At 42.9% G+C, this 24,869-nt stretch overlaps 1 protein-coding gene across 1 annotated transcript in view; it reads right to left on the bottom strand.

Moving 5' to 3' along the window:
• Positions 1-1,600: 1,600 nt before the first annotated feature.
• LOC309806837 (kalirin-like) overlaps positions 1,601-24,869 on the bottom strand; it is a gene marked incomplete at its 3' end in the record, with an annotated part of 110,921 nt that continues 87,652 nt past the window's right edge. The window contains exons 18-26 of the mRNA XM_082625801.1: positions 19,154-19,181; positions 18,477-18,648; positions 17,172-17,293; positions 16,361-16,492; positions 14,681-14,845; positions 12,831-12,909; positions 6,794-6,994; positions 3,178-3,316; positions 1,601-2,620 (exon numbers count right to left, since the gene is read on the bottom strand). Of these exons, the coding sequence (XP_082481927.1) occupies positions 2,075-2,620; positions 3,178-3,316; positions 6,794-6,994; positions 12,831-12,909; positions 14,681-14,845; positions 16,361-16,492; positions 17,172-17,293; positions 18,477-18,648; positions 19,154-19,181 (1,584 nt within the window). The remainder of the gene's footprint in view (positions 2,621-3,177; positions 3,317-6,793; positions 6,995-12,830; positions 12,910-14,680; positions 14,846-16,360; positions 16,493-17,171; positions 17,294-18,476; positions 18,649-19,153; positions 19,182-24,869) is intronic.

Raw genomic sequence — 24,869 nt, 5'->3', positions numbered from 1 at the left:
TATCTTATAATGAAGGCATGTTTACTAAAAGAGTTTTTAGTAAATATGTTTTAAATTTCAAAATATTGTATCATATAGTATTTGTATATAGCTATGGGTTTGAATGAAGAATATGAAGGGTTAGTCAAGAGAGAGCTCTGAGGAAGGGAGCCTTGATGACCCAGGGCCATATGAAAACTGGGAAACAAATACAGTCAGAGTCAGTTTCCACATATTTGGTTAATCCTGAAAATACATAAGTGCTATCTAGTCTTATTGCTTGTACTTTCTACTAATTTATTAATCTATAATCTTGGATGGGATGAGGTGGAAGGTGGATGAGGAAACTGACTTTGTTACCAATGGAAAAGAATGATGAGTATTTTTAATTCTACATTTCCACTGTGGGAATAAGTGTTTTTATATATTAAAGTTCAGGCTTAGTTTCCATCATTCCTCTTCATTAAGATTGGTTTGTAGTTCTATTGATCCTTCATAAACGTTCTGCTTGCACTTCTGTGCTGCATGATTTTAATTTTCTCAATCCTACTACAGGAGAGAAATGATGCCATTAAACCTGATTTGGACAAACAGTTAAGTTATATTTTTAAAATATCATTCGCATAACAGCAATTTTAAAAACACATTCTCGGAAACAAAGGGTGGATCATGTACAAATACAAAAACAAAAACTCTTTCCCAAAAACCAAAAAAAACAAAAAAAAACCAAAAGAAAGAAAGGAAGAAAAAACCATGAAATGCCCAGGTTTAATTTTTTTTTTCCACCAGTGGAAAAAAGGGCAGTTCATAATCATCTTGTACAGAGAATATACACCAGAAAGCAGCGTTGGCCTCAAAGTGCAATTAGTCCTTTTAGCCCAGGGAAATATTGGTGGCTGAGAGGTGATATTGCAATCACAGTTAAAACTCAATGCTCTATTAGGGTGATGTATCAGATTTTATTCCATGGCTTCAGAAAGGACTTGGGACCAGGCCTTTAAAAGGCCTATATGGCTGCCTCCTTTTGGTAAGCACCCCTTCACTTCCATAAGGGGTTAGAAATAAAGCAGGCCAGCTTTCGGAGGACTGCATTCTGCAGCGGCAGAAGACATCAGAAAGCTTGTTATGTTGTTCACAGGAACTGTAGGAAAGGTTTCTGTTTGCACTTTTGTATGAACCTGTTTTATTTGTTACCTATTTTAAACCAAGTGTAGACATAAAAAATAGCCCCACACCTCTTACTGTATTTGGACTTATTTCCTGGCAGGCTTTCCTGCCAGATGAACTCTGAGCTGCCAGTGAATCTGGGGATAGCATTTCATAAACAGAACCTAGGTTAGTCAAATACCTGTGACTGAGAGAAAAATCTTCTCATTCACAGATTGCGAAAGGGTAACATTGCTTTCTCTTAATGCACAGGTTCTGGTAAAAGAGTTCTATACAAGATATATAAAATGCTCTAAAAAACCTGTCATCTAATTGTGCTTAGTCAAAACAATGTAATGCTTCAGTAAATAAGTCACTGTCTTAACTGGAGTACTCAAAGTTACTTATGATTGATTTCATATATATCTCTATATTATAAAACTCTGAAAGCTGAATGCGATATATTTTACTGTGTGTGTACATGTATCCTATTAAGAAACTATATCTAAGTAATCTAATCCAGTATAGTTGACATACATGACATCTCTGTTAAATAGAACTTTTTGCTTAAAATTTCAGCAAAGGCGGAAATGTTTTATACTCACTTCAGTGAGCTGAAGTTTTGCCCAGTTAACCACTCATTTTGGAACACGCAATTAAAATTTCATAACAGCTGCTATTCTTCTTATCTTTGCCTCTCTTTTGAATACTTTCCATGACTCTTTGCATCTGTATCTCTTCTGGATGACCTTCTGAAAAGTCCCTGGATTTAGGGTGATTTTACTGCTGCTCAGACCCTGAAAAACCACTGAGGAGGTTTAAGAGGTACATCTCTCAATCCAGAAAACCGCGTGGAGTGAAATAATGAACAGAATTATTTACAGACACATTCAGTCTTGCTTTGGTTCACACTGCACTTCCATGTGAAACCTCGAGGGCTGGGAGATGGCTACGTCCCTTGGTTTACCCGGTTGACAATGTAGCTCTTGACGTTGGGAATAGGCCGAACATCATTCTGGTGCTTGCGGCGCTCTATGAAGCATGCCAGGCGGGAGGTGTCCAGGGGGATTTTGGAGTAGCTGCCATTGTGGGGCTGCAGCCATGGATGCTGCAGGCAGGTGGCTGCCGTGGGCCGCCTCCGAAAGTCTTCCTGTAGGATCACATTGATGAAATCTCTGGCAGCATTGCTCACGCCACAGAAGTACTCATGGGGGAAGCTGAAATCCACCCTGCATACGTTGATACATGTCTCCTCCTTACTCTCATCCAAGAAGGGGGAGACCCCGCTCAGCATGACATATGTCAAAACCCCGATGCTCCAGATATCAGTGCCCAGGGACACAGGGATGCCTTGGATCACTTCTGGGGCAGCAAACTCAGGGTTCCCAAGCAGGTGGTGGATGTGGAAGTGACCTGAGATCTGGACAGCATCCTCTAAGTCAATGAGCTTCACTCGAGGCACTGGAATCCGAAGGTCAATGAGCAGGTTTTCAGGCTGCGGAGATCCAAGGAGGCAGGGATAAGAGAAGGCAAGTTCAGCTCTCTGTTTTGACTACCAGTGGGACTCCATCCATTCAGACATGGTTCTGCCATTCTTTGATAAAGCCTGTAGTGTATGGGACATTCCCTATGTTCAAACTGAACTAAACTCTGAGGTTAAATGGTACTTTACGGAAGTTGTTTGACATTGGAAACCATGTCTTCTTAACTAGCCCTTACTTCTGCACTAAATCAAGAAAAGAATAAATTATTTATTTTGAAGAACAGGGGCTTCTTTTTGAAAATGATGGTGACATTTAGTGGATTCCTTCTATAACGTTAGACAAAGTGGTTAAAGCCTCCCTACCTTCTCTAACCCCAGGTGTCATGTGACTCTGGAGTGTTCTCACTAATTCACGAATAACACACTTAAATTGTGACAACCCATTTTGTGTTTAATATTCATAGGGATTCTAATGTAAGTAAATAAAATGAGAATTTACCTCCCTGAAGGGTAATGACTGGCAGGTTAGACTTAACCATTTCCCTGCTAGGGTTGCTACTTCTTATTACCTTTATGTCCAAATGTGCAACCCTGCAGTTGTGAAGGTACTGCAGGGCTTCCATGATGTCTCGTATGTAGAAAGCTACTTTTTCTTCCATCAGCTCATCATGATTCATAAGGTAGTCTAAGAGTCGGCCGTCATCCATCCTGAAAATAGGGAGGAAAAGGCAAAGGAAATATGTTTATAAAGAAAACGGAAAAATAACACACACAAAAATCTGTAAGTTTGCTAACATTTCTCCTACTCCCTATTATAAATGAAGATCAATGTTGCAACACATGCATATTTTAGTTAGAGCCCAAAGTCAGTACAATGTTCAGAACTTATATTAAAAAGATAGATAGATAGATAGATAGGTAGATGCATGCATGCTTCAGGGAAGAAATCCGTATAACCTTAAGACATATTATGTTTCATTAACTTTTGTAACTGCTCACAAGGAAAAAGGTCTGACACCCCTTTAAGAGAGGTTAGATTGCAAAATAGAGGAAGGAGGGAGAGAGAGATCTTGCAATTGTCTGAATAAGTGGAATCTGGTGGCTTCAAGGAACCTCATATATGTCTTGCAAATAGCTTTTACTTGTCAATTTTTAGTTGGGGAAAAATAGAAACTAGGCATAGTTTGATCTTGGCATTCTTGACCCCCCTTTTGAATCCCAGCCCTCTTGGGCAACCTTCCAATCTTAAAAACTATATCTGAAAGCCTGGTACAAGGGGCCAGCCAGACCTGGATTCAAATCCTGGTTCTGCCACTAACAGGTTGGCATCTTGGAACAAGTCATTTAAACTCTCTGTATTTTGGTTTCTTCATCTTTAAAATAAGAGTAACAGCAACAATAATAATAATACCTATTTCATTATGAGGATTGTCCAAGGATCAAGTGAGACAATGAGGCATTTAAGCATAATTGGTAGCAGTAGTAAGTGTGCAATAAATGGCAACTATCTTCAGGTGCTCTGGGTCCTCTTTAGCAGGAAGTGACCAGATGTCAGGCAGCTGGTCTCTAACATGCATTGGGCCATTAAGGCCCATCCCCAGGAAAGGCCCAGACAGAGGAGCCTGAGCCAGAGTCAGAAACTACTTTTGAACACAGCTGATATCCCCCTGCCAAGTTTCCATTCTCTTCTCTAGCTTGCTCCCTCCCACAAACTTGTTCTCTTCTCCTGCTTTCCTTGACAGGATCAAAGGCTAGGTCCCATAAAGGCCTCCTTTGCCTTCCTCTGACCCTTCCAGGGTGGGATAGGGGTGGTGAGCGTGGAGTGGAGTAGGACTGGGCTTGTTAGATGCAGCCCCCTGAACTTCTTAGAGTGTTTTAGGGAGAAGTTAACAGTAGCTCTACTCTGAGACCAGAAAGTCTCAGCCACCAAGTTCATCCTTAGAGCTCTTATATAATGCAGATGCCCAGGTCCCTCCCTAGACTAGGGAATCAGAACCTCAGTTGCCTGGTAGAGAAAAGCCCTACCAGCAATTTAGATGGCCACCAAAGGGGTACCCACAGTCATGGCATAACCAGGGTTTAGCTCAGGTTCTGCCTCTCCACAAATCTTCCCTGAACCTCAAGTCCAGCCAAGCCCCTCTCTATGTTCTCACACAACTCTCTCCCAAATATGCATTTACCAGGCTATGCTGAAATCATTCATTTACCTATGGACTTTCTCATTTGACTTCTAACTCCTCAAGGGCAAGAAATATAACATTTCATCTTTGTTCCTGCCACCCAGGCCCAGGTCTACACAGTGGGTGGCACATAGTGAGTGCTCAGTAAATGTTTGATAAACTAGTTCAATGCAATATTCCCCTCAGTTAATCCCTGCAACATCTCTGAGAAGCGGAAACATCTTCAGAATTCACAGATGAAGACCCTGAGGCCCAGGAAACTAAGTACACTGCCCCAAATCACAGAGCTGGAATTAGAGCCCAGGTTCTCCATGCCAAGAACAGCTTCTTTCCATTACTCTGTGGCAGCCTCGTAGTCAACACCTTCCCTCAGAATGGTAATTGACAAGTCTGAAGAGGCAAAGGTTCTGGGTCTGCTGTACCACCTTGGTTGGTACACAAGTGACAATACCTTTTATTGGAACTCAAGTACAACATGTTGTCACTTGTAAACAAACATAGTTCACTGTCAATAGAATGTACCTTTTGAGTTAGGAAGCTCTTAACAAACAGGTTAGGCTCTGAAAGGCTGTTTGTAAATGTATTTATGAAATCCAAAGTGACAATCTTAACTATACACCAATAAAAATTTTTAAAAAAAGAACTGGACTAAATAGTAAAGCATGAGGTCAGAATAAGTGGTTAATGTGCATATAAATTAAACCTATTTTTATCAATTGAAAAAAAAGAAAAACAAAGTGACAACTTACCAGCTACTACACAGCTACAGAAAGTTAAGTATCACAAAAGGATTACAATTACTAACAGTGATGGTTTTGTCTCCTCTTGTTTCTTTTCAACCAGTTAAAAAATGTAGCCTAAGATGTTTGCATTTTGGCTTTCTTTTTTTCATCATAAGTAAATTTACAGAAAGTTACTGCTTCGAACTCCTCCCTTCCCCGCCCCACACACCTAGACTAACAAGCACACAAGAGCAAGACTAAAATGACAGTTGAAAGGTGTAAACGGAGGTGCTTCTCTACGGAACGTAGGTTCATGTGGAGCCAGACACAGCACTGGTCTTCGGTGTAAATGTCTATCTCCTCTCCAGGCGCAGGGCCTCATCGGCACCAATCAGACAACATTTCTACGAGGGCTCCATACTTCTGAAAAGATTGTTCTCTTTAGCCTCTGTAAGATCTCCCTAAACCACAGAGCACGATCTCTGTTCTTAGCTTGGGGAAGAAGTGGGAAGGATGTGACCTTATTGGTCTATTCTGGGGCCTAGTATGTAGCCCCAAGTATATGGCTGCCTGAGTCCCTAGAAAATCTGGAATGAGTGGAAGGTTTTGAGGGTAAGATTCTACCCTTAAAGGAATTTCTTGGGTGGTAGATTGGGGATGCTCTGGCAGTGGATAGATGCACAAACCCCTCTCTTTCATTTCAACTCCACCCCTGTCAATAAGCCCATTGTCAATAAGCTTTTCCTAAACTCCTGCCCAGCCCAAGAGTCCATAAGAGAAAGAAGATGAAAACTGGAGTGAGAGAGATGTGGGTTCAAGTCCCAGCTTCTCCATTTCCTAGTTTTAAGGAACTACTTTTCTTTTTTTTTTTTTTGCGGTACACGGGCCTCTCACTGTTGTGGCCTCTCCCGTTGCGGAGCACAGGCTCCGGACGCGCAGGCTCAGCGGCCATGGCTCACAGGCCCAGCCGCTCTGCGGCATGTGGGATCTTCCCAGACTGGGGCACGAACCCGCATCCCCTGCATCAGCAGGGGACTCTCAACCACTGCGCCACCAGGGAAGCCCTAAGGAGCTACTTTTAATGATCTTCCTTATCCTTGATTTTCTGATCTATAAAATGGGAATAACATTTTTATACAGTGGAGGGGAGAGTGCATGTTACATACAACACTCTGTAAACTAGAAGACATTGTATGAAATGTAACTGCCATTTCCATTAATTGTGGGCAAGAAATAACCCAAATAGCTGGGGACCACCTTCGAGAGATGACGCCTATACTTACAGTTCCAAAATCAGGATGTAGGAAGTGGGGGACTCATAGGTGTCATGGAGAGTGATGTATTGGGGATGCTGCAGGTGCTGAAGAAGGGCAGCCTCATGGGCAGCCTGCTCTTTTTTCTTCAGTTTTTTGCTAACAAATTTCACAGCGACATCTTTGCGAGTAGCTTTGTGAATGCACTTCTTTACTATGGAGAACCGGCCTCTGGAAAACAAAAGGAAGAAAGTGTTTTGCCAAGATTCCTCAATCAACTAGGTATCATTTTATTGAAGGATATGAGAAGTTTTATCTGAAGTGGTTAGACAGTAACATTTTATTAGGAATCTACTTTTCTGTACTTTTAATTATAATGTTATCATTCAGAAAAGCCATCTTTCCTTTCTTAGCATTTTAGGGTTCTTTGAGATGCAAAAAACTAAATAATATTTTTAGTCAATATATTTTTCTGTCATTTTGAACATCAACCACAGGTTCAGTTTTCTTTTCTGAACAGAATATGTTTCTATAAAATATAACAGTGACAATGTTAAAGAAGGAAGAATTCTGCTTTATGGTAATTTCAAAACATTTTCTAAAGAGGCAATTTTTTCATTTTATTTTATATTTATGATCCTTCTGTTACAGAAAATTTCCAGTATACACAAAAGTAGAGAGAATAGTAGAACAGATCTTCTGTGTACCCAGCAGCCAGCTTCAACAATGATCAACATTTTGCTAACCTTTCATCTACTCTTTTCCCACCTCCTGCCCTTTTTTTTCCTGGAGTGTTTTTGTTTTTGTTTTTGTTTTGTTTTTGCAGTACGCGGGTCTCTCGCTGCTGTGGCCTCTCCCGTTGCGGAGCACAGGCTCCGGACACGCAGGCTCAGCGTCCATGGCTCACGGGCCCAGCCACTCTGCAGCATGTGGGATCTGCCCAGACCGGGGCACGAACCCGTGTCCCTTGCATTAGCAGGCGGACTCTCAACCACTGCGCAACCAGGGAAGCCCCATCTGGAGTGTTTTAAGTGCATGTTATTTCTTGCATAAATACTTGGTTTGCATCTCTAGTTGACAAGGACATTTGAAAATATATAACCACCATGCCATTTTTATATCTAACAAAATTAACTGTAGCTGAAATAGACAGAATGGTTCCCAGACTCACCTGTAGGCCTATGGAAGGTAGTAAGAGAGTGAGATAGAGGGAGAAACTGGTCAGCAATGGAAGCAGAGAGAGGGAGGGTCAAAGAGGTGATAAGGCAGCATCATCCAAAGCCTGTTCATGAGGTGCCCTAACCCAAGAGCAGAGGAGTGAGCAGTCCAAAGGGCAGTCTACTCCTCTAGCAGAAACGAATGCCTCAGACACCATGGCCACTACTGAGATTGTCCAACAGACTCCTTGACCTGGCTCTGTGTTCACCAAGCAACTTCCTGATAATAATTTTTTTTACTATAGATTTTCCCCAAAGAAGAGAAAGCCCTAATTAATAAAGCAAGTATTAGACAAATATTAATCAAATGCCTATTACATGTCAGACATCATTCCTGGCCTAGTGAACAAGTATTTGGTCAAACTAGCAGTTCTGTTTTACATCATCCGTTAATAAACTGCCATTCTGGGTTTTAACAGCGCCCTCTCTTGTTTGTTTATTATAGGTCACCTCCTTCCAGAGGACTTTGGATACAGGAAAACAATTGATTGCTGAGGAGCGATCTCCTGAATTAGTGGTTATGTCAAGGTACTGCTACCTTAATTTTTAAAATATATTTTGTGTGTATCAAAGTTATGCATCCCCATGGTTTAAAAAGTCAATTAGCTTTAACAAAGTTTCTTATACAGAGTGAAAACAATAGTGTCTCACTCTCCACCCGTCCCCATTTTTCTTCCTCTAGAGGCAGTTTAATATATCACTTCAGTATATTTTGCTGACTATTTAGGTATTTACTTCTATGGCTCTAAATATAGTATGTTTTGTATGGCTATTTCTTGATTTTTCAGTTTTATTTATTATCTGTTGACATCCCACTATAGAAGATGAGATTTTAGTCTCTTTCCTTCCTTTGTCCCCATCACATAATCGCTTTTCCCATCCCCTGTCCCACCAAGAGAATTATATTGTAATCAATATTCAGTGTTTCCATTATTGCAACTATGTCAGCGTTGGTCACAGTTAAACCTCTAGTAAACTATGACTATTTTTCCTTTTTGTGGTAAAATGCATTCTTCAATCTTTTATGAAAAAGAGTGCATGGGAAATAAGTTGTTTGAGATTTGCGTATCTAAAACATGCTTATTCTACATTTATACTTGATTCTTAGTTTCTCTGGGTATAATTCTAGGTTGAAAAAATTTTTGAAGGAATTATTCTATTGCCGTCTAACTTCTAGTGTGATTGATGATGTTAACTGTTAATGTTCAAAGCATTATTATTCCTAATCCTTTGCATATGATTCTTATAAAAATATTTAGCTCTCTCCTCACTGAGATTTCTCCCACATTCTTTAGCTCAAATGGACACTTTCTGTAGTTCTGCTGGCCAGAAATATGGGATTCTGTCAAGAGTTTTAGCCTCTGGCATCCTCACACACTTCCACATGAATGCCCTTGTGGGTAAAAGAGTAAGAGAGGGGCTTCCCTGGTGGTGCAGTGGTTGAGAGTCCGCCTGCCCATGCAGGGGACACGGGTTCGTGCCCCAGGCCGGGAAGATCCCACATACTGCGGAGTGGCTGGGCCCGTGAGCCACGGCCGCTGAGCCTGCGCGTCCGGAGCCTGTGCTCCGCAACGGGAGAGGCCACAACAGTGAGAGGCCCGCATACCGCAAAAAAAACAAAAAACAAAAAAAAAGAGAAAGAAGAAAGGGAAAAAAATAGTAATCTCCCTGCTCTCTTTCTGGCTTTTGGCCATAAAGATGGATTTCTCTTGGAGATTTTGCTCTCTGTGCATGCTGCACAGTTCACTGATTTAGCCCACCCTTGGGTTAAAGCTAAGAGATCAGGAGAAAAACAAAAAACAAAAAACCCCTCAGAACAAAATAACCCAGAAAACTCACTGCCACTGTCCTTGTCTTTTTTCAGGTGTTAACTTCCCTCCCCAATCTCTCTGTTACTTACTTTTCAGAATGCTCAGATAGTTGCTATCTGTATTTCATCCACGGATTCTAGTTGTAGCCAGTGGGAGAGAAAGGCTACAATGGGCTTACTCCATCTTGGCCAGCATCAGAAGTTGGCTCATTTTAAAAGCTGGGGACTGAAAAGCTGTTTGGAAGCTCTGCGTGTGTGGGTGGAGCCTGTCAACTCGACCTTCACTGTAGGGTGATCTGAACGGACTGTTTTGTCAGGGGAAACTCCAAAGTCAGTATCTTTAAGTCTTTCCTCTTGAGCTGGTCAGATTCTCCAGAGAAAGACCCTCCTACTTTCTGCCTGAAAGGTGAGGCCCTGGCTGTCCACCTCTGGAGGCCTGGTGGGTAGGACAGCAGGGGTCCTCAGAATCTAGCATTTATGTATTCTCACGGTGGCCCTGTTTGGAGTATGGTTCCATTGCCCTCAGTTGGGCTGGTGTCCCTGAGAACAGAGGCACTCTGTTTCACCCTTTCCAGGGGATAAATCTCCAGTCTTTTCCTTGATTGGGAAGGACAATCATACAGCTACTTGAAGCTGGGGAGGAGGTCTGGAGCCACAACTTCTTCTCACACAAGGTTCAGACAACCCTTCCAGTTTTAGCATCTTCTTTACACATATTTCCAGAGGTACTGGATGCTTCCAGCACCTGAGCCTTCCGGGAATTCTGCTGCAAAAGTTACACTGGCTCTCACTTGACCCCACAACTGACTTGGATTGAGCTTCTCAGGTCTCTCAGTCATTTGTCACTTTCACCTGTTTTTCTGCTTGTAATACTTGCTATCTCTTCTTCCAATGTCCTCATCTTTACGTACCTGCTTAAAGAAAATCCTTTACTGGAGAGTCAGTGAAGTCTCAGGAGGGAATGAAAATGGATGCCTGTGTTCAACCTGCCATCCTTATCTGGAGGCCTGGTACTGCTACCTTTTTGGATCCTGTACAGGTAACCAGGTAGCATTCCCAAGGGATAAGTCTTTGGCTTCTTTAAGCTGCAGTGGTGCCTATATAGTTTATTTCTGGTTAAGTATGTCATGCTCAAGTGCTCTTTGCTTCTATGGATGGGCTATAGGAGTGAAGCTATTTCTTTTTTGTTTTTTGTAATACTTAATTACTGGGGAGGTATTTTTAACAAGATAGTCATATAGATCTAGAATTTTAGGTTTAGGTGTGATGGAGAAAGCTGACTCACTTACATGGCCCTGGCACAGATATCTTTTATGTATCTCATGTAAATATCTATATGTTTTATTTCCATTCTGTTAATATATAGCATTTTAAAGGATCTTCTAAAGATATGAAGACTATACTTGGGAGAGAGGGAAAGCTTCAGGTTATTGGAGATGAAATTTAAAAAAAATCAATCACTTTGAACAGATCAGAAAATTGATTTCCCCTTAAGAAATATCACAATGTCCATCTCTTCTATGTAAAACATGCCTTAGCCTATGGCTATCAACAGCAAATACAGGCCTTGGGGAGGAATTAACCAGTACATCCAGGTGATGGAACCAATTTCATTTAGAACCAGATGGGGATTTGATTTGCTTATTATTGGGGTCATATATAGCTTCACAAACTTTAATATCATGGAGCAAACTAGATTCCAACTACTAGAACTTATTTTTGACAAAAATTGCTATGATGAAAAACAACATATATTAGTAAAACAAGCACAGGCTTAAAGTCAGGTAGCCCAGGGTTTGAATCCTGGTTTTACACGTACTAGTTGTGGGATCTTGAGAAAGTTACTTGACCTCCTGAACCTGAGTTTCCTTTACTGGAAATCTACTCAGACACTACCTCATGGTGTTGTAAGGATTAGCTTAAATAACTTTTGTATACTATCTGCATGGCATCCAGAATACTATATTACTCAACAAGCTTCATCATCATCATCATCATCACCATGTAAATTTCCACTGGCTTTATTTTTTCTGTTTGGCTACACAAAGAAGATAGGAAAGTAGAGCTAAAGCTGGTTTTTGATGAAAGGAGCTGTAACAAAAGGCAGTGAATTACATTGTTACTCCTGCCTAAGAAATGGGAATAATGAACATTTTTGCTCTCTCCACAACCTCTGTCACAACCATGTAGGAAATTTTACCCTTCATTGAGAGACGTCAATCAGAGATGGAGAGGATGCTAATGGCCCCTTGCTAGTGAGTGCTCTTTTATTTACACATCACAGGAGGGTGGGTGACTTGTAAGATCTACCCACATTCTCTCACCTAGACCTCCTGGAGACCAATACATCACAGGCATGTAAAACCTTCCCATCAACGATTTTGTGAGACAGGTGATACATTATTTTTCACTATTCTGTTAAAAGTCACATTTCTATCCTTTTCATTTTTGAGGACACATTTTTCTAACCAAAAGAGAGAGAGAGAGACCTGTATCCAACAATTAGTGCTTATGTATTCTTCTCAAGAACACATGGAACTTCTTATGAAAATTGACCATATACTATTCACAAAGCAAGTCCCAACAAAAATCAAGGAATCAGTATCATATAGACCAAATTCTCCAACCACAAAGCAATTAAATTAGAAATCAGTAGTAAGAAGACAATTTTTTAAAATCTCATACATTTGGAAATTTTAAAACAGTTCTACAGTTGGGTCAAAGAAAAGAATCACAGTTGAAGGAAAAATACCTAGAACTGAATAATGAAAATGCCACATATCAGAACTCAGGATTTAGCTAAAATTGTACTTTGAAGAAAAGACTGAGCCTTAAATTCTTATATTAGAAAAGTAGAAAGGCTGAGAACTTTAATGTAAGCAGTTAGAAAAAGAACCATAGAAAATACACATAAATACTCTAGTTTTTTCTTAGTATAGAGAAAATGCACTTAGTGAAAGAAACACAAAACAAGAAGTCGTTATTATCATGCGATGTTTTTAAGTGTTCATGTATAAAGAACAGAAAACTGGGTTATTACCTTCCAATTTCATTCAGCTCCGTATAAGCTGAATCAAAATTTTCCTTCCAAGAAATGGTGGTACCATCAGCAGCAGCATCTTTGGAAGAGAAAGAATCCATTTAGAATATTGAGAAAGCCATATAAGAATGACAAAAAGGTTAACAGGAAAGCTCCAGCATCACCCCCAAAGCAATTATCATGACTAAATATGGACTCTAACTCAGTGGGAAAATGCCACAATTCTCTGAAATGGTATCTTAAAAAAATATTATCCAAGGGGAAACTGACATGACAGAGTCAGACTCCCTGTACCATTTCCATAAACGAAGGGAAAACTCCGAACAATCAGAAATGCAACTTCTGGATGTTGTCAAATAGAAATCTGCTAGAAAAAATTAAAAGGGAGAAAGAAAAACACTTTGAAAGGCCTAGAAAAGCCAGTGAGAATCAGGGCTGTAGGGAGGTTGCAGCGGAGAGGAAAGGGGAAGAGCTATACGGCCAAGGAGAAAAGGAAATGAACGAGCTCAAAACATTCTAAAAACTGCTCTTCCTCACTCCTTTGTTCTCAGCATTAATGAGCTTATCTGGTGTATTGAGTGATTTAGCCTAACCCAAAATCTTTGGTGGTATTACTTTGTACGATGCATTAATTCCCTGGCAATGATTTACACACACACACACACACACACACAAGCACGCACACCAATATCTGTCTGTGTTGACTGCTGGGGAGCAAGGCTCACAAAAAGAAGCAAAACAGAAGCAGCGGTCATCCCTGGGCGGGATTTAGGCAGTGGCCTGGGAGAAGAGTAGTCAAGGCTGCAGCACGTCTCTTTTGACCCCGGTCACCTCAGGCTTCCCAGAGCACAGCCGGGCTGAGCCTGGACATGGCTTACCCATATTGAGTTCTCAGGAAATAGAGAACTGGGGCCAAGGTTTCCCAGGGAGTCACAGGCCCCTGCGAGCAGAGCTGAACCGGGTTGGCAGTGGGGAGAGGCCTGGGAGCATTTCCGGAGCTAACCACGGGGGCGGGGATGCAGCCCGGGGCCCTAGAGGGTCCACAGCTCCTCTTGAGACTCCAGGATGCCCTTAACCCAAAGACACAGGTTCACTGTCTTTTAACTACAGTGACCTCCTCTCCCTGCCCCAACATACACAGTCCACTGCCCTGCACTGCCCAAAACTTTGCTATTTGGAGATTTCTTTAGGTTAACAAGTTTCCTCTTACAAAATGTCCCAGGGACCAAGGTGGCTTGATGAGATAATGAACAGGGGGGCAAAATAAGAACCACGTTTGTAAAATACTCATGTGCAGCTAGTTAAATGCATCTACGTAAAAACATATCCATGTTGAAACAAGACATTCTGGGAGGGTTGGGGGTGGAGAAACTATTGAATACTCATTTTGACTCAAATCCTTCAGGCAGGTTGCTTTCCTCTCCCCGTTTTAAATTGGTGAGTGGGGCTGAGGTACACTTAGGCCGGCAGGGGTTCCCAGGGAAGAGGTGGCTCGGTGTTCCCGCCTCAGAAGAGGGTTGGTGGCATTCATGTGACTCACGGCCCCTGCCTGCCCCTCTTGGTTCCTGGAGACACACACAGGCGCCCGGGAACCTGGCAGGCCCAGGGTAGACACGGGTGGCAGCTCTAACTTGAGCCCTGTATTTTACGGAAACACCCTTCGTGAGGCCTCTGAAATGCTCCTTGGCAGAAGCCGCCAAGGAAATTCAGGTCCCCTCTAGCTCAGCGGCCTATTGACACTGCCAGTGGGCAGTGACATGCCAGTGGGCAGCCTGTGCCAGTGAGTATGTGACAGTCGGCCAGGTGTCTTGTCTCTATCGCCTGGGGTACCGGGCATGGCTGGGACTCACCGTATTCTGGAAGTCGCACGAACTCTGAGGGCTCGCTGGGAAGGCTGATCCCCCAGGGGTTACTGGCACTGACTCTGAACTGATAAGGACTCCCAGGACTGAGGTCCTCAATGACAAGGTAAGTGTCCAAGGTCGACGCTACCGACTGCTGCCAGGCCTGGGAACCTAGGGCACAGTTTCCGAGGGGAAGGAAAGAGGAAAGGCCAGAGGCACATTGTTTCAAAGACATTCAGCAAACAAAGAAAGGAAAAGTGACACATTCCATTCAAGGGACAGTTGTGGTCACTGCCTCGGGCCTTGAGAGCCTGTGGGCTAACTGTGGCAGGTTTGGGTTCAATTTCCTAAAAGACTGAACACGTCATGAGAGCAGTGCAAGCAGTTGGCCTGTAGAGTCTGTTCATTTTCAAATGGGCACATGGGAGAGTGAAAAGACATAGAGCATGCAGAGTTTACAGAAGCACACATGGCACATTTTTAATAAGGCCAGAAAAGTATATTGTAAATTAATATCGAAGTGAGAGAAAATATGCATTTGGAAATTGAAACAGAAAGGAAATGAACATGTATGGAGCATTAGGTACATGTAAAATACTGCGGAAGGAGTCTTCCCATAAGTCTCTCATTTAACCTTCCCACTTAAATCCTCAGAAATCCTATGAGGTTGGGAGGATTAATCTCACTTTACAGATAAAGAAACCAAGGCTCAGAATGATTAAATAACTTTCCCAAGAGAACTCAGTTCATCTTATGAACTATGACCTGAATAATGCTTAGGGAAATACAGGCTTGGAGAGATATGTCTCTCAGCTCAGCATCGATCGATGCCTTTGTGCTGCGTTGAGAGACACAGTGAACAGCTAAAGAAAGAGGCAAACATAAATAGCTTTATAACTGCAGAGGGCCTGTTTAAGAGAAGAAAGAAGGGTTAAAATAAGAAGAGTAACAGAGAGTAAAACAGAGGATTCCGGTTCCAGGTGCAAACAGTTGCTTTCAATTCAGGTGTGTGACTCATCACATGGTTCAGAGAGGTGTTTTAACAATTAGAGCTACCTGGCAGCTTCTCATTTCAACAAATTCTTCTTGATAATAGTTGTTTCTAACTGCTAAGGAAATGTATGCACTCTTAGCGTGTAAATGTAACAAATTTAAAAACTGAACAATTTAAAAAGTCATCATATATATATATATATATAGTGGTCTCTAAAGTTTGTCTGGGGGTAAAGTTGGCGGGCGGAGGCGGGGTAGAGCTCTGCTTTTGCCACCCTAGTTACTTCTCTGGGAGAAAGATCACAGATTAGCAAACTAGAGACCTGGGTTCTCGTGCCAGCTCTGCCTCTTATGAACCCCAGCCTTGTGTTTCTTAACTTTCTTTAAGCTTTAGCCTCCTCATCTGTAAAATGGGCCCGATGGTCCCTGTCTGGGTGATCGGGCTGGTTAAGTGCAAATGAAGGTGCTTTGCAACCTGCCATGAGTCATTATCATTCTGGCAAAAAACCTTGCTCTGTGTTTGAGATCAAAGGTGGCTGTAGCCCGGCACTGAGGCCTTTGTGCTGAGTTGGAAGACAATAGTTGGAAGGAATAGCTGATGAAAGGCATAGAGGCAAATAGTTTTATGACTCTGAAGGCCCTCCTTAAGAGAAAGAGAAGGTAGAAAAAGAAGAGCAGGGCAAGATGGCACACCTTCCTCTCTGTACTCCACAGTGTAACCAGAAATAGTGCAGTTTCCTGTGCTGGATGGGGGCAGCCAGCGGAGAATCACGGAGGTGCAGCTTCTCTCCTGGGCAATGGGGCGGTTAGGGGCCGCTGGAACACCTACAGGGACAGAAATTAGGGTCAAATGCTATTTCTGCAGAACTTGGCATTGTACACCAAGGCTGAAAGTCACCTAGGGAATGTCGACACCTAACCTGTGTCTCAAATGTTTCCTATGACCTTCTCCACCGAGTGGCACACCTTTCCCTAGGCCCGAGGGAGAGCTGGGAGATATACCTTGTTGTCAGAAGTTCTTCCTCGGACTAAAGGCTGCACCCTGGAGAGAAAGCTTGGTCAGAGAACTAGGCTTTAGGAGGTGTACAGTAGGGTATGGACAGCTCTTATCAAAGATTCATTCTGTTCCCATTTGCTGGAACTTTGCTTTGGAACTTTCACAATGTACCTCTTCTTTCCCAGGTCTCAGGGATCCCTTGTAATGTCCAGTTAAAATGTTTGACTAACACAAATTCATAGAGACAGAAAGAATGGTGGCTGCCAGGAGCCAGGGCGGGGAGGAATGGAGAGTTGTTGTTTAACGGGTGCAGAGTTTCAGCTTTGCAAGATGAAAAGAGTTCCAGAGGTGGATTACACAACAGTGTGAATGTACTTGACACTACTGAACTGTACCCCTGAGATTGGTTAAGATGGTAAATTTTATGTTATGTGTATTTTACCAGAATTAGAAAATGAATATTAAAAAGAAAGCACAAAAAATGTTTGACTATCCAAGAGACTGTACCTTGCACTTTAACGGTAGCAGACGTTGATGTGGTGCCGTGGTCATTTGCTGCTATGCAGGTATAAATACCGCTGTCTTGGGGCATCAGATTGCAGATTTTCAGGGTGATTTCCCCGGAATCACTAGGGACACGAAAAGGATGCCCTTCAGACTCCAGTAATGGGACAAGTGACTATGAAAGTATAAGGGGTGCTGAGCTGAGTCCTTAGGACCAAGGTCTAGTCCCTGTTCTGTTACCTTCTTATACACTTGGGTGAGAACCTTGCCTCTCCATCTCCCCAATGCCATACAGAGGAAGAAAATTCTCGCCATGCCCATCTCTCAAGTTGGTTGTAAATGAGGCTTAGTAGAGGAGTAAAATGGGATAAGAATCAGAACGTGGTTTGAAATATATAAAATCCTATGCAAATACTGGTCGCCAATATTACTAGTGTCATTGCCACCTAGCAACTTGGTCCCTAAAACATTCTCAGTCCACAATCAATAACAAGTGGTACAAGAAAATGGAAAGAGAATGAAATGTTCAAGTATTTCACATTCTACATGTGGGACCCTCAAAATAATTAAGTGACTTAAGCAAAGGCAAATTCCTCTACTAAATAACTTTCCCAGTAGTCCCAGCCTGGGGTCCAGGACATCAAGGGGAAGAACTGCTCTGAAAGGGTTAAATGCAGAGGTCACAGTCAGCCCTACTGCTTCCTCACTGGTCGCGACAAAACCTGGTGATCTTCATGAGCCTCACCATGCACTGACTCTCACGCTAAGCTCCCCGGGTCCACTGATATTTCAGGACCTGGCCAGGGAGTCTCTGCTGGGAACACCATTTCACATGCAAAAACATTAAGTTAAAGGATGAAGTGTCTTGATTCTAGCTGTTTCTTCCATAAATGTTTCTTGAGCATCTAGGGCTCGTTACGGCTTTCCTCTGTAAGTAGTACTGTGCAAGAAAGTTCTTAATTAGCCACAATAAATATTAACAGAATAATTGGGAGGCAGTCAACCAAATTTGTTAAAAAGTCTTTGTGAGAAGCATGCTTGTGGCTGGATTTTCTGTTTTCCATTGCACACTTTGGAGTAAGTCATTTTTGTTTCTTCTAAGAAAATTGTTCTTTAGTTAATGAAGGAATTGAGTATACCACTGTTTCACAGGATTCCGAGGGGCACAAAGTTTCTGTGCTAGAATAGGCCCCAGGGCAGCTCTTCTCTTGAGAGACCAAGTAACCAGAACAGGAGCTACATGCCAGACTTAGCCTCCGGGTACTGCACTGAGGTGCTGGGGTTGCTGACATGCGGACGTTAGCTTACCAGGAGGAGACTGTGTACGTAGCTGAGCTGTTGTCAGTGTCAAGGATGTTCTGGTCTGGACCCTTCCAGGTGATGGTGGGCTTTGGCCGCCCACAGACTTTGCACTGCAGTGTCACTGTATCCCCAAGCAAGCAGGTCACATCCACTAAGGGCACAAGGAATTCTGGCGCCACTGTGGTCAAATCAACATCGACATAAATTTGCATCATTCAGAACAGACAAAATAAAACAGCTAGTTTATAACACAACCCTCTCATTCCCCACCCACGTTGTGTAACGATTCAAATAACCTTCAGCTTAACTCTGTAGCGTCACCTGTGTCCCGTGAAAAAGTATTTTTAAAGTAATAAATGTTTATTTTAGATTAAATTAGGAAATATAGATTAAGAAAGAGAAGAAAAAGCTCCATGGTGACATCACACAGGGGTTACTGTGAACAGTCTGATATATATCTTTTTAGACTTTATATAAACACATATTTTCTTTAAAAAGTGGATCCCATTATACACATTACAAGGTGTGGTCTTTTTCATCCTAACAGTGTATCCTAAACATTTTCCTTGTCCGTAAGTAGAGAACTATATCACCATTGTTTAAAGGTGCTACCTCAGTGCTGGATTTGCCATAATTTATTTAGCCAATCGCCACGTACTCAATTCTGTCACTTTTTAACTCACCTTCTTGGATGAAATTTGGATTTAAGATCTGAAAAACACAAAGAAACAGAAAATTGCTTAAATCCTAAACTACTAAAAGAGAATGGGAGACTTCTATCCTAGTGAGTAAAAAGAAAGTACAGTTTGGGGCGAGAAGCGTGGAGCCCAGCTCCTGTGGCTTGTGACTGCATCACTATTGCAGTAACAACAAGGGCACCTGGTTTACTTTCCCATCTGCTCTGACTGTTCACATTCCCTCTGGGCAGCCCGGGCCCCAGGCAGGTTTACTGTGACTGCAGAGCTGGGCTGGCCACAGCTGGCCTTGTTATCCTCCGTCACCTCACCTGCTCTTCCTCCCTGCCATGTGCATAAAACCCATTCTCCCCCACCTCAATATGCACTCAAGCATCGTGATGGCACTGATTCTTCCCAGCATCGGGAATTTTCAAAAACAGAGCAACTGACATCTATTAAACTGGAAGAGTCATGGACATTAACCAGCCCAGTGGTTTCCTTCCAGCAGCTAAATGCAGAGCTTGTCTAGTTGAAGGGGGAAGAGGGAAGTCCCAGCTGTCCATCCTGCCCCCCTGAACTGCTCCTGTAGCCCAGGCCTCCACAGGGCAACTTGAAAAGCACTGCACAGCCCTTTTGGCTACATGGTTGAGGAAACAGAGACTTGGGCTGCCCTAGTGACCTATCTGGTCACATGGCTGGTTGGCAGAGGCCGTGCTGGAGCCCTCTGCCCACTACAATGTCTGCTTTGTGACACCATGGATCTTACAGAAGGGAAGACCTTCCAGTCGACTGGCCATTATCCCTTCTTGAGAAGACAGTTGCCTTGGTTTTTCTCCTATCTTTTGTATTACCTCTAATCCTACAGTCTGGGTCATAAAGCTGGGTGGGGTGAACAAGATCTGGGCTTCCCAGTAGGAGAGGCTGGGCCTTACCTCTTTTGCTTAATGTGATTTTATCCTCGTTTTTAAAAACTTACTATCATCACTTTCCTTCACTGTAACATGGTGATAAATAATACCTAGTACAAAGTGTTATCATGAAGATTAAATGAAATATTGTATGTTACACAATGCTTGACAAATAACAAGTTTTCAATGACTATTTAAATAAATTTTCTAAGTCTAATCATCTCCCTTCTGCTAAGAGGCCTACTGTTGCAGGGGCTTATCTCTAACAGTTTATCTTGCAAAATTCTTCTTTCCTTCATAATGAAGCTAAGAGGCTCATGTGTCTTGCAAATCGTCTGTTGGGACAGTCACACTTATCTCCCCAATTTACCCAAGTCATAGGTGAACTTGGCTTCTGTGTGGTTTTACCTGACACAGGCATCCATACGAGCCCTTTGGAAAAAGATATTTCCTCCTCTGAGTTCCCCTCTGCAAACCGATTGCCTGCATCTACCACCCAGGTTTTTCACAAAGCAGGCTGCAGAAAACTCTTGCAACGCCAAGTCCCGGGGCTGAGTGTCTCAAGACTCTGACCATCACGGTGCCCTATACTAGTCTCCAAAGGCCACTCACACCACTGCCCGGCCTGCTTTTAAATCAACGGTTTTCAATCCTTGACCCAGGTGGCTTTAAAAACACACAAAAAACCCCCAGTGCCTGGGCCTCATGCCTAGAAATTCTGTTTTAATTGGTGTGAAGTGGGGTTGGGATCAGCAGTTTTAAAAGCTGCCTCAGGTGAATCAACATGCAGCCTGTTGAGGAAAGCTGCTGAAAGTTCCTCTCCATCCAAGGGAACTGATCTCAGATAAACCAACTTCCTGCCCCTGAGTCTTTTCTGGGGGTGGGTATGGAGGATGTGTGGGGCATTTGGTAAAAGCGACTGCTTTTCCCACACCTTAGAAACCGCCTCTATGTGAAGAGGCCCTGGGCCATGGTAGGCAGAGAAGTGTAGAGTTGCTCCAGTTGAAAAATTAACTAAACTACCAGTACACATGGTGGGCAGTCCAGCATCACTTGTAGGGGTTGCTAAGGAGGCCATAAATTGGTCCACCTGACTTAGGTGAGGCAGGAGAATGACATCGAACCAGTCATTTCACAGTCAAAGAAAAGGAAACTAGGAATATTTCCTAAACGTTAATAGTGTTTTTCTTGGGGTGATGAGATGAGGGGTGGCCGTCTACCCATTCAAAAAACGTTGCTTCTTGAGGCTGGTGTAAGATTTTGTGGATACAGAGATGCTAAGACATAGGCCCTGGCCTCAGGATTTATAAAACATCTGCACATTGGTGATTTTTTTTTTCTTTTTCTTCTTACCTGGGCTTTCCAAATATTCTGCAGTCAGTATGTTTCACTTTTGTAATTTTTTTTTGTTGTTGTTAAGGAAAAAATGGTTCACTTAGAGCTATTAGACCATAAGTTCTTCAAAGACAGGAACCATTTGTTATTCATCTTTGTACCTCAGGCCTCTAGCCCCCGGTCTGCCACGTAATGGGCATTTAATACATGTTGATTGACTGAGTATTTGACCTATGTCCACATTTCAGTTCTCCAATGAATTTACGACTGATTCATACACAGAATCTGGAAGTAGGACCAAAAGATCTATAATATAATTACTCCTGGGTATAATACTATTTGAATAGAGTCTATTTTCAAACACAATGGAATGCAAACATTTTGGAAAATGATTAAAAAACAATAAAATCCATGGCCTCTGAGAGAGGAGGGTCTTAAGAGTGTGGGTTGCAGGAGGGACTGTAAACTCTGGCAGCAGACAGAGTACATAGTATCCAGACCCTAAGCCGACATACTCCCTTGCCTTGAACAACATTCCCAAGCACCTGAGGCCTTGGTTTTATCTGTAAACTGGGGACAATAATGCCCACCTGGAAAGTTGTTTGACTGAAGGGCTCTATCTATTTCATGAAGATTTACTGAGCTGACCATTGGTTAGGTGGTGGTGGCGGCCTGCCTTCACTGGGCCAATGGTCTAGTGGGAAAGATGGAATTAAATGGCTCACAGTGTCCAGGAGGGAGCCTGGCTGATGGCAACAGCCAGCCTCCAGCAAACACGGAGCACTGCTCTCTCTCTCGTCCTACCCCCACTCAATCATAAGGACTCCAGGGTAAAAAAGATTTGGGAATGCTGCCAGCTTTGTTTGATGGCCTGTATTTCCCATCTTGATGGGAATCCACAAGGGAGCAGGACATCGAGTCCATGCCAGGAGACAGAGAGGAGAAAGATGACAAATGGAAGAGACAAATGGCAGTTTCCTACGTTATAAAAATTTAAGTGGGGTTTCATAAACCTGCACTGTGGCAGTACTTCTATAAACATCCCAAACGGCTGCTTAGAGAATTTCTTACCTTTTTCCTCTTTCTTGTCACAACCCCAACCGTGTTAAGTATATTGTTAAACACAGGCACCGTTTAAAAAAGAAATCCTAGCTTCCGTGTAGACCTTAGTGCCGACTTTGGAGAGAAAGGCTGCTGATACGGCTTAACTGCAGCTTCTCTCTGGAGGCGGCTTGTGGAAGGCACCCATCTTCACGCCGCTGCCTCTTGGCTGGCCTAGGTGTTGCTGACAATGGTAATACCATCACTGATTTATTTAACCTTGAATGGCTGGCATAAACTACTCACAAACTCTTTCACTTGCCCCTCCAAAGCCTTGGGAAGAGGTTCCGAGCAGCTGTTACTTATTCCCATTTCCAGAGGAGACAGGGAAGTAGTGCAGCCTTACGGAGACAGTGACGGGGGACTTGCCCCCAGAGCTCTTCCCACCTCAGTGCTCAGTGCAGAGGCAAGGTCTGGGGAAAAGCATCGCGAGATTTTGTCATCGATGTCAAAGGCCTGCCTGCTGACCTTTAATCCCCATCCTTGCTCTACATCTCATCTCTACCCAGTCCTCTGCGAACTCCTCCAGCAAGGACCAAGAGCCTGGAAAAAGTCCATACCAATGTTTTTCTAACTGTGACTCTGGATTATGCCCATAGGAGATTCCTCCCTCGTTTTTTCTCTTTCTGTTTTGAAGCAAATCAGAGTATGGACTGGAGAAGAGTCATGCCAACCTTCTCACACTGTATCTTGTATTTGCCTGTGGCTCCCTGTGGACTACAAGGCCCATGCAGGCAAGGGCCACGTTTCATTTCATTGTCATTGCCTCAGAGCCTAGCATAATACCTAGCACATAAGTGCTCCATTGATATTTAAAGCAATGAAAATGTGAAATGGTGGGGTCCTAATTTGGGGGAGGAGAGTTGAGAAAATGCCTGGTTGTGAAATTGGAGTGTTTTCCGATTTCCATTAATCTGGAACTTGACTTGTTCTGGAATCTCATTGGTCAGTCAGGGTCTGAGATTTAGCCAACAGTGATCTTCCTCTCCTCTCTGCTCTTCCAGAGGCCGCTCCCTATGGCTCTGATCACGTGCTGCCATCTATCCACAAATCTTCTCTGCATGTTAATTGCCCCACCAGACTTGTGAACCTTTCGAAGATAGTAACCTGTTCATCTGTTTTAGGTACTGTTTGTCATGTTGCTTAACATAGCACCTTGCACATAGCAAAAGATCAAGTAAACTTTGTTAAATCAAGTTAACTGCGGCCACTCAATGCGGAGACTAGAATTTAGGTCTCCTGACCACCTTGTCTTATGATCACCGGTGGTGTGGGCAGGCACCTGAGGCATCAGTCTGGGACCCGAAGGGTTAATCATAAGATGCACCTATTTCCTAAATCCTAACATTTGCCTTCCTTAGAAACAGTCTGGGGGCCACGTAAAGCGGTGGCTGGGCAGGAGGAGAGATCTGGAATCTAAAACGGAAGTGGCCGTGGAGGGAAGAAGACATTTACATAAAATGCACGCTGTCTCTCTGGGAGACCCAAGTGCAGGAGGAGAAGGAGGCTGGTACAGGCTGGGTGGGAAAGAACTGCTGGGAAGCCCGGTTTCATTTGAACAGCAGAGGGCGGCAGGCGGTAGTGGGTCCTCCTAGAACCACCACGACGCGGTCCATCAGCAACCCAATTTCTTCCTTCCGGAGAGAATTCCATTCCTGATTCTTCTTCAAAACGGAAGGGCAGTGAGGTAACAGGAAAGAATCACAGGCGAAATCGACCAGCAATGACTAACACGCTGCGCTCTGAGGAAACCTGGAGTCTATTTTCCTTGCCAGTCAGTGTCCAAGATTCTGACTTCAAGACCCAAGAGTGAGTGTGAAATCCCATCTGCCTAGAAAAGCAGCTGTCAACTGACTCCAGAAGAAAAATACCTGTTTTTTTCGAAATCCCTCATCACCTGTCACAGAACACAGTTCAAAACTCCATTATCGAGAGCGCTGAGGGAATAAAAATGGTCAAACGAAACTCAAACCGAATGTCCTGAACTCAACTCAGAGCTACCTTGAATAAAACAACATTTCTGTCTTCTGCTTCTTCTTTCTATTCTCTTTATGCTTGTTTCATATGAATCTGTGTTCAGAGGAGGAAGGAGAGGGATTTTAGATGATGAGATCTGGCAATAAAATGAACAGGTACTAGAAAAACACTCTCTAAAAATTGAGGTATGATTTCTGGTTTGGAGGTTTAACCCTTCATGTTTCCAATCTGGCCAAACCAGACATGATTTTCTAATTTTTTAGAATACATTTCTCTTAAAATTTAGAAAACACTCCTACCTCTGCTCATCTCTTAAGAGGACATAAAATAAATTGCAGTAAAAAAAAATACATAAACTCAACACAATCCTGAACAGCAGTAGAATTCTCTCTTTGAACTAG

This window comes from Mesoplodon mirus (assembly GCF_964341445.2).
Source record: "Mesoplodon mirus genome assembly, chromosome: 6".
In the NCBI taxonomy this organism is placed as follows: domain Eukaryota; kingdom Metazoa; phylum Chordata; class Mammalia; order Artiodactyla; family Ziphiidae; genus Mesoplodon; species Mesoplodon mirus.
The sequence above is the reverse complement of the archived record's forward strand: the minus strand, read 5'-3'. Positions and strand labels throughout refer to the sequence as shown.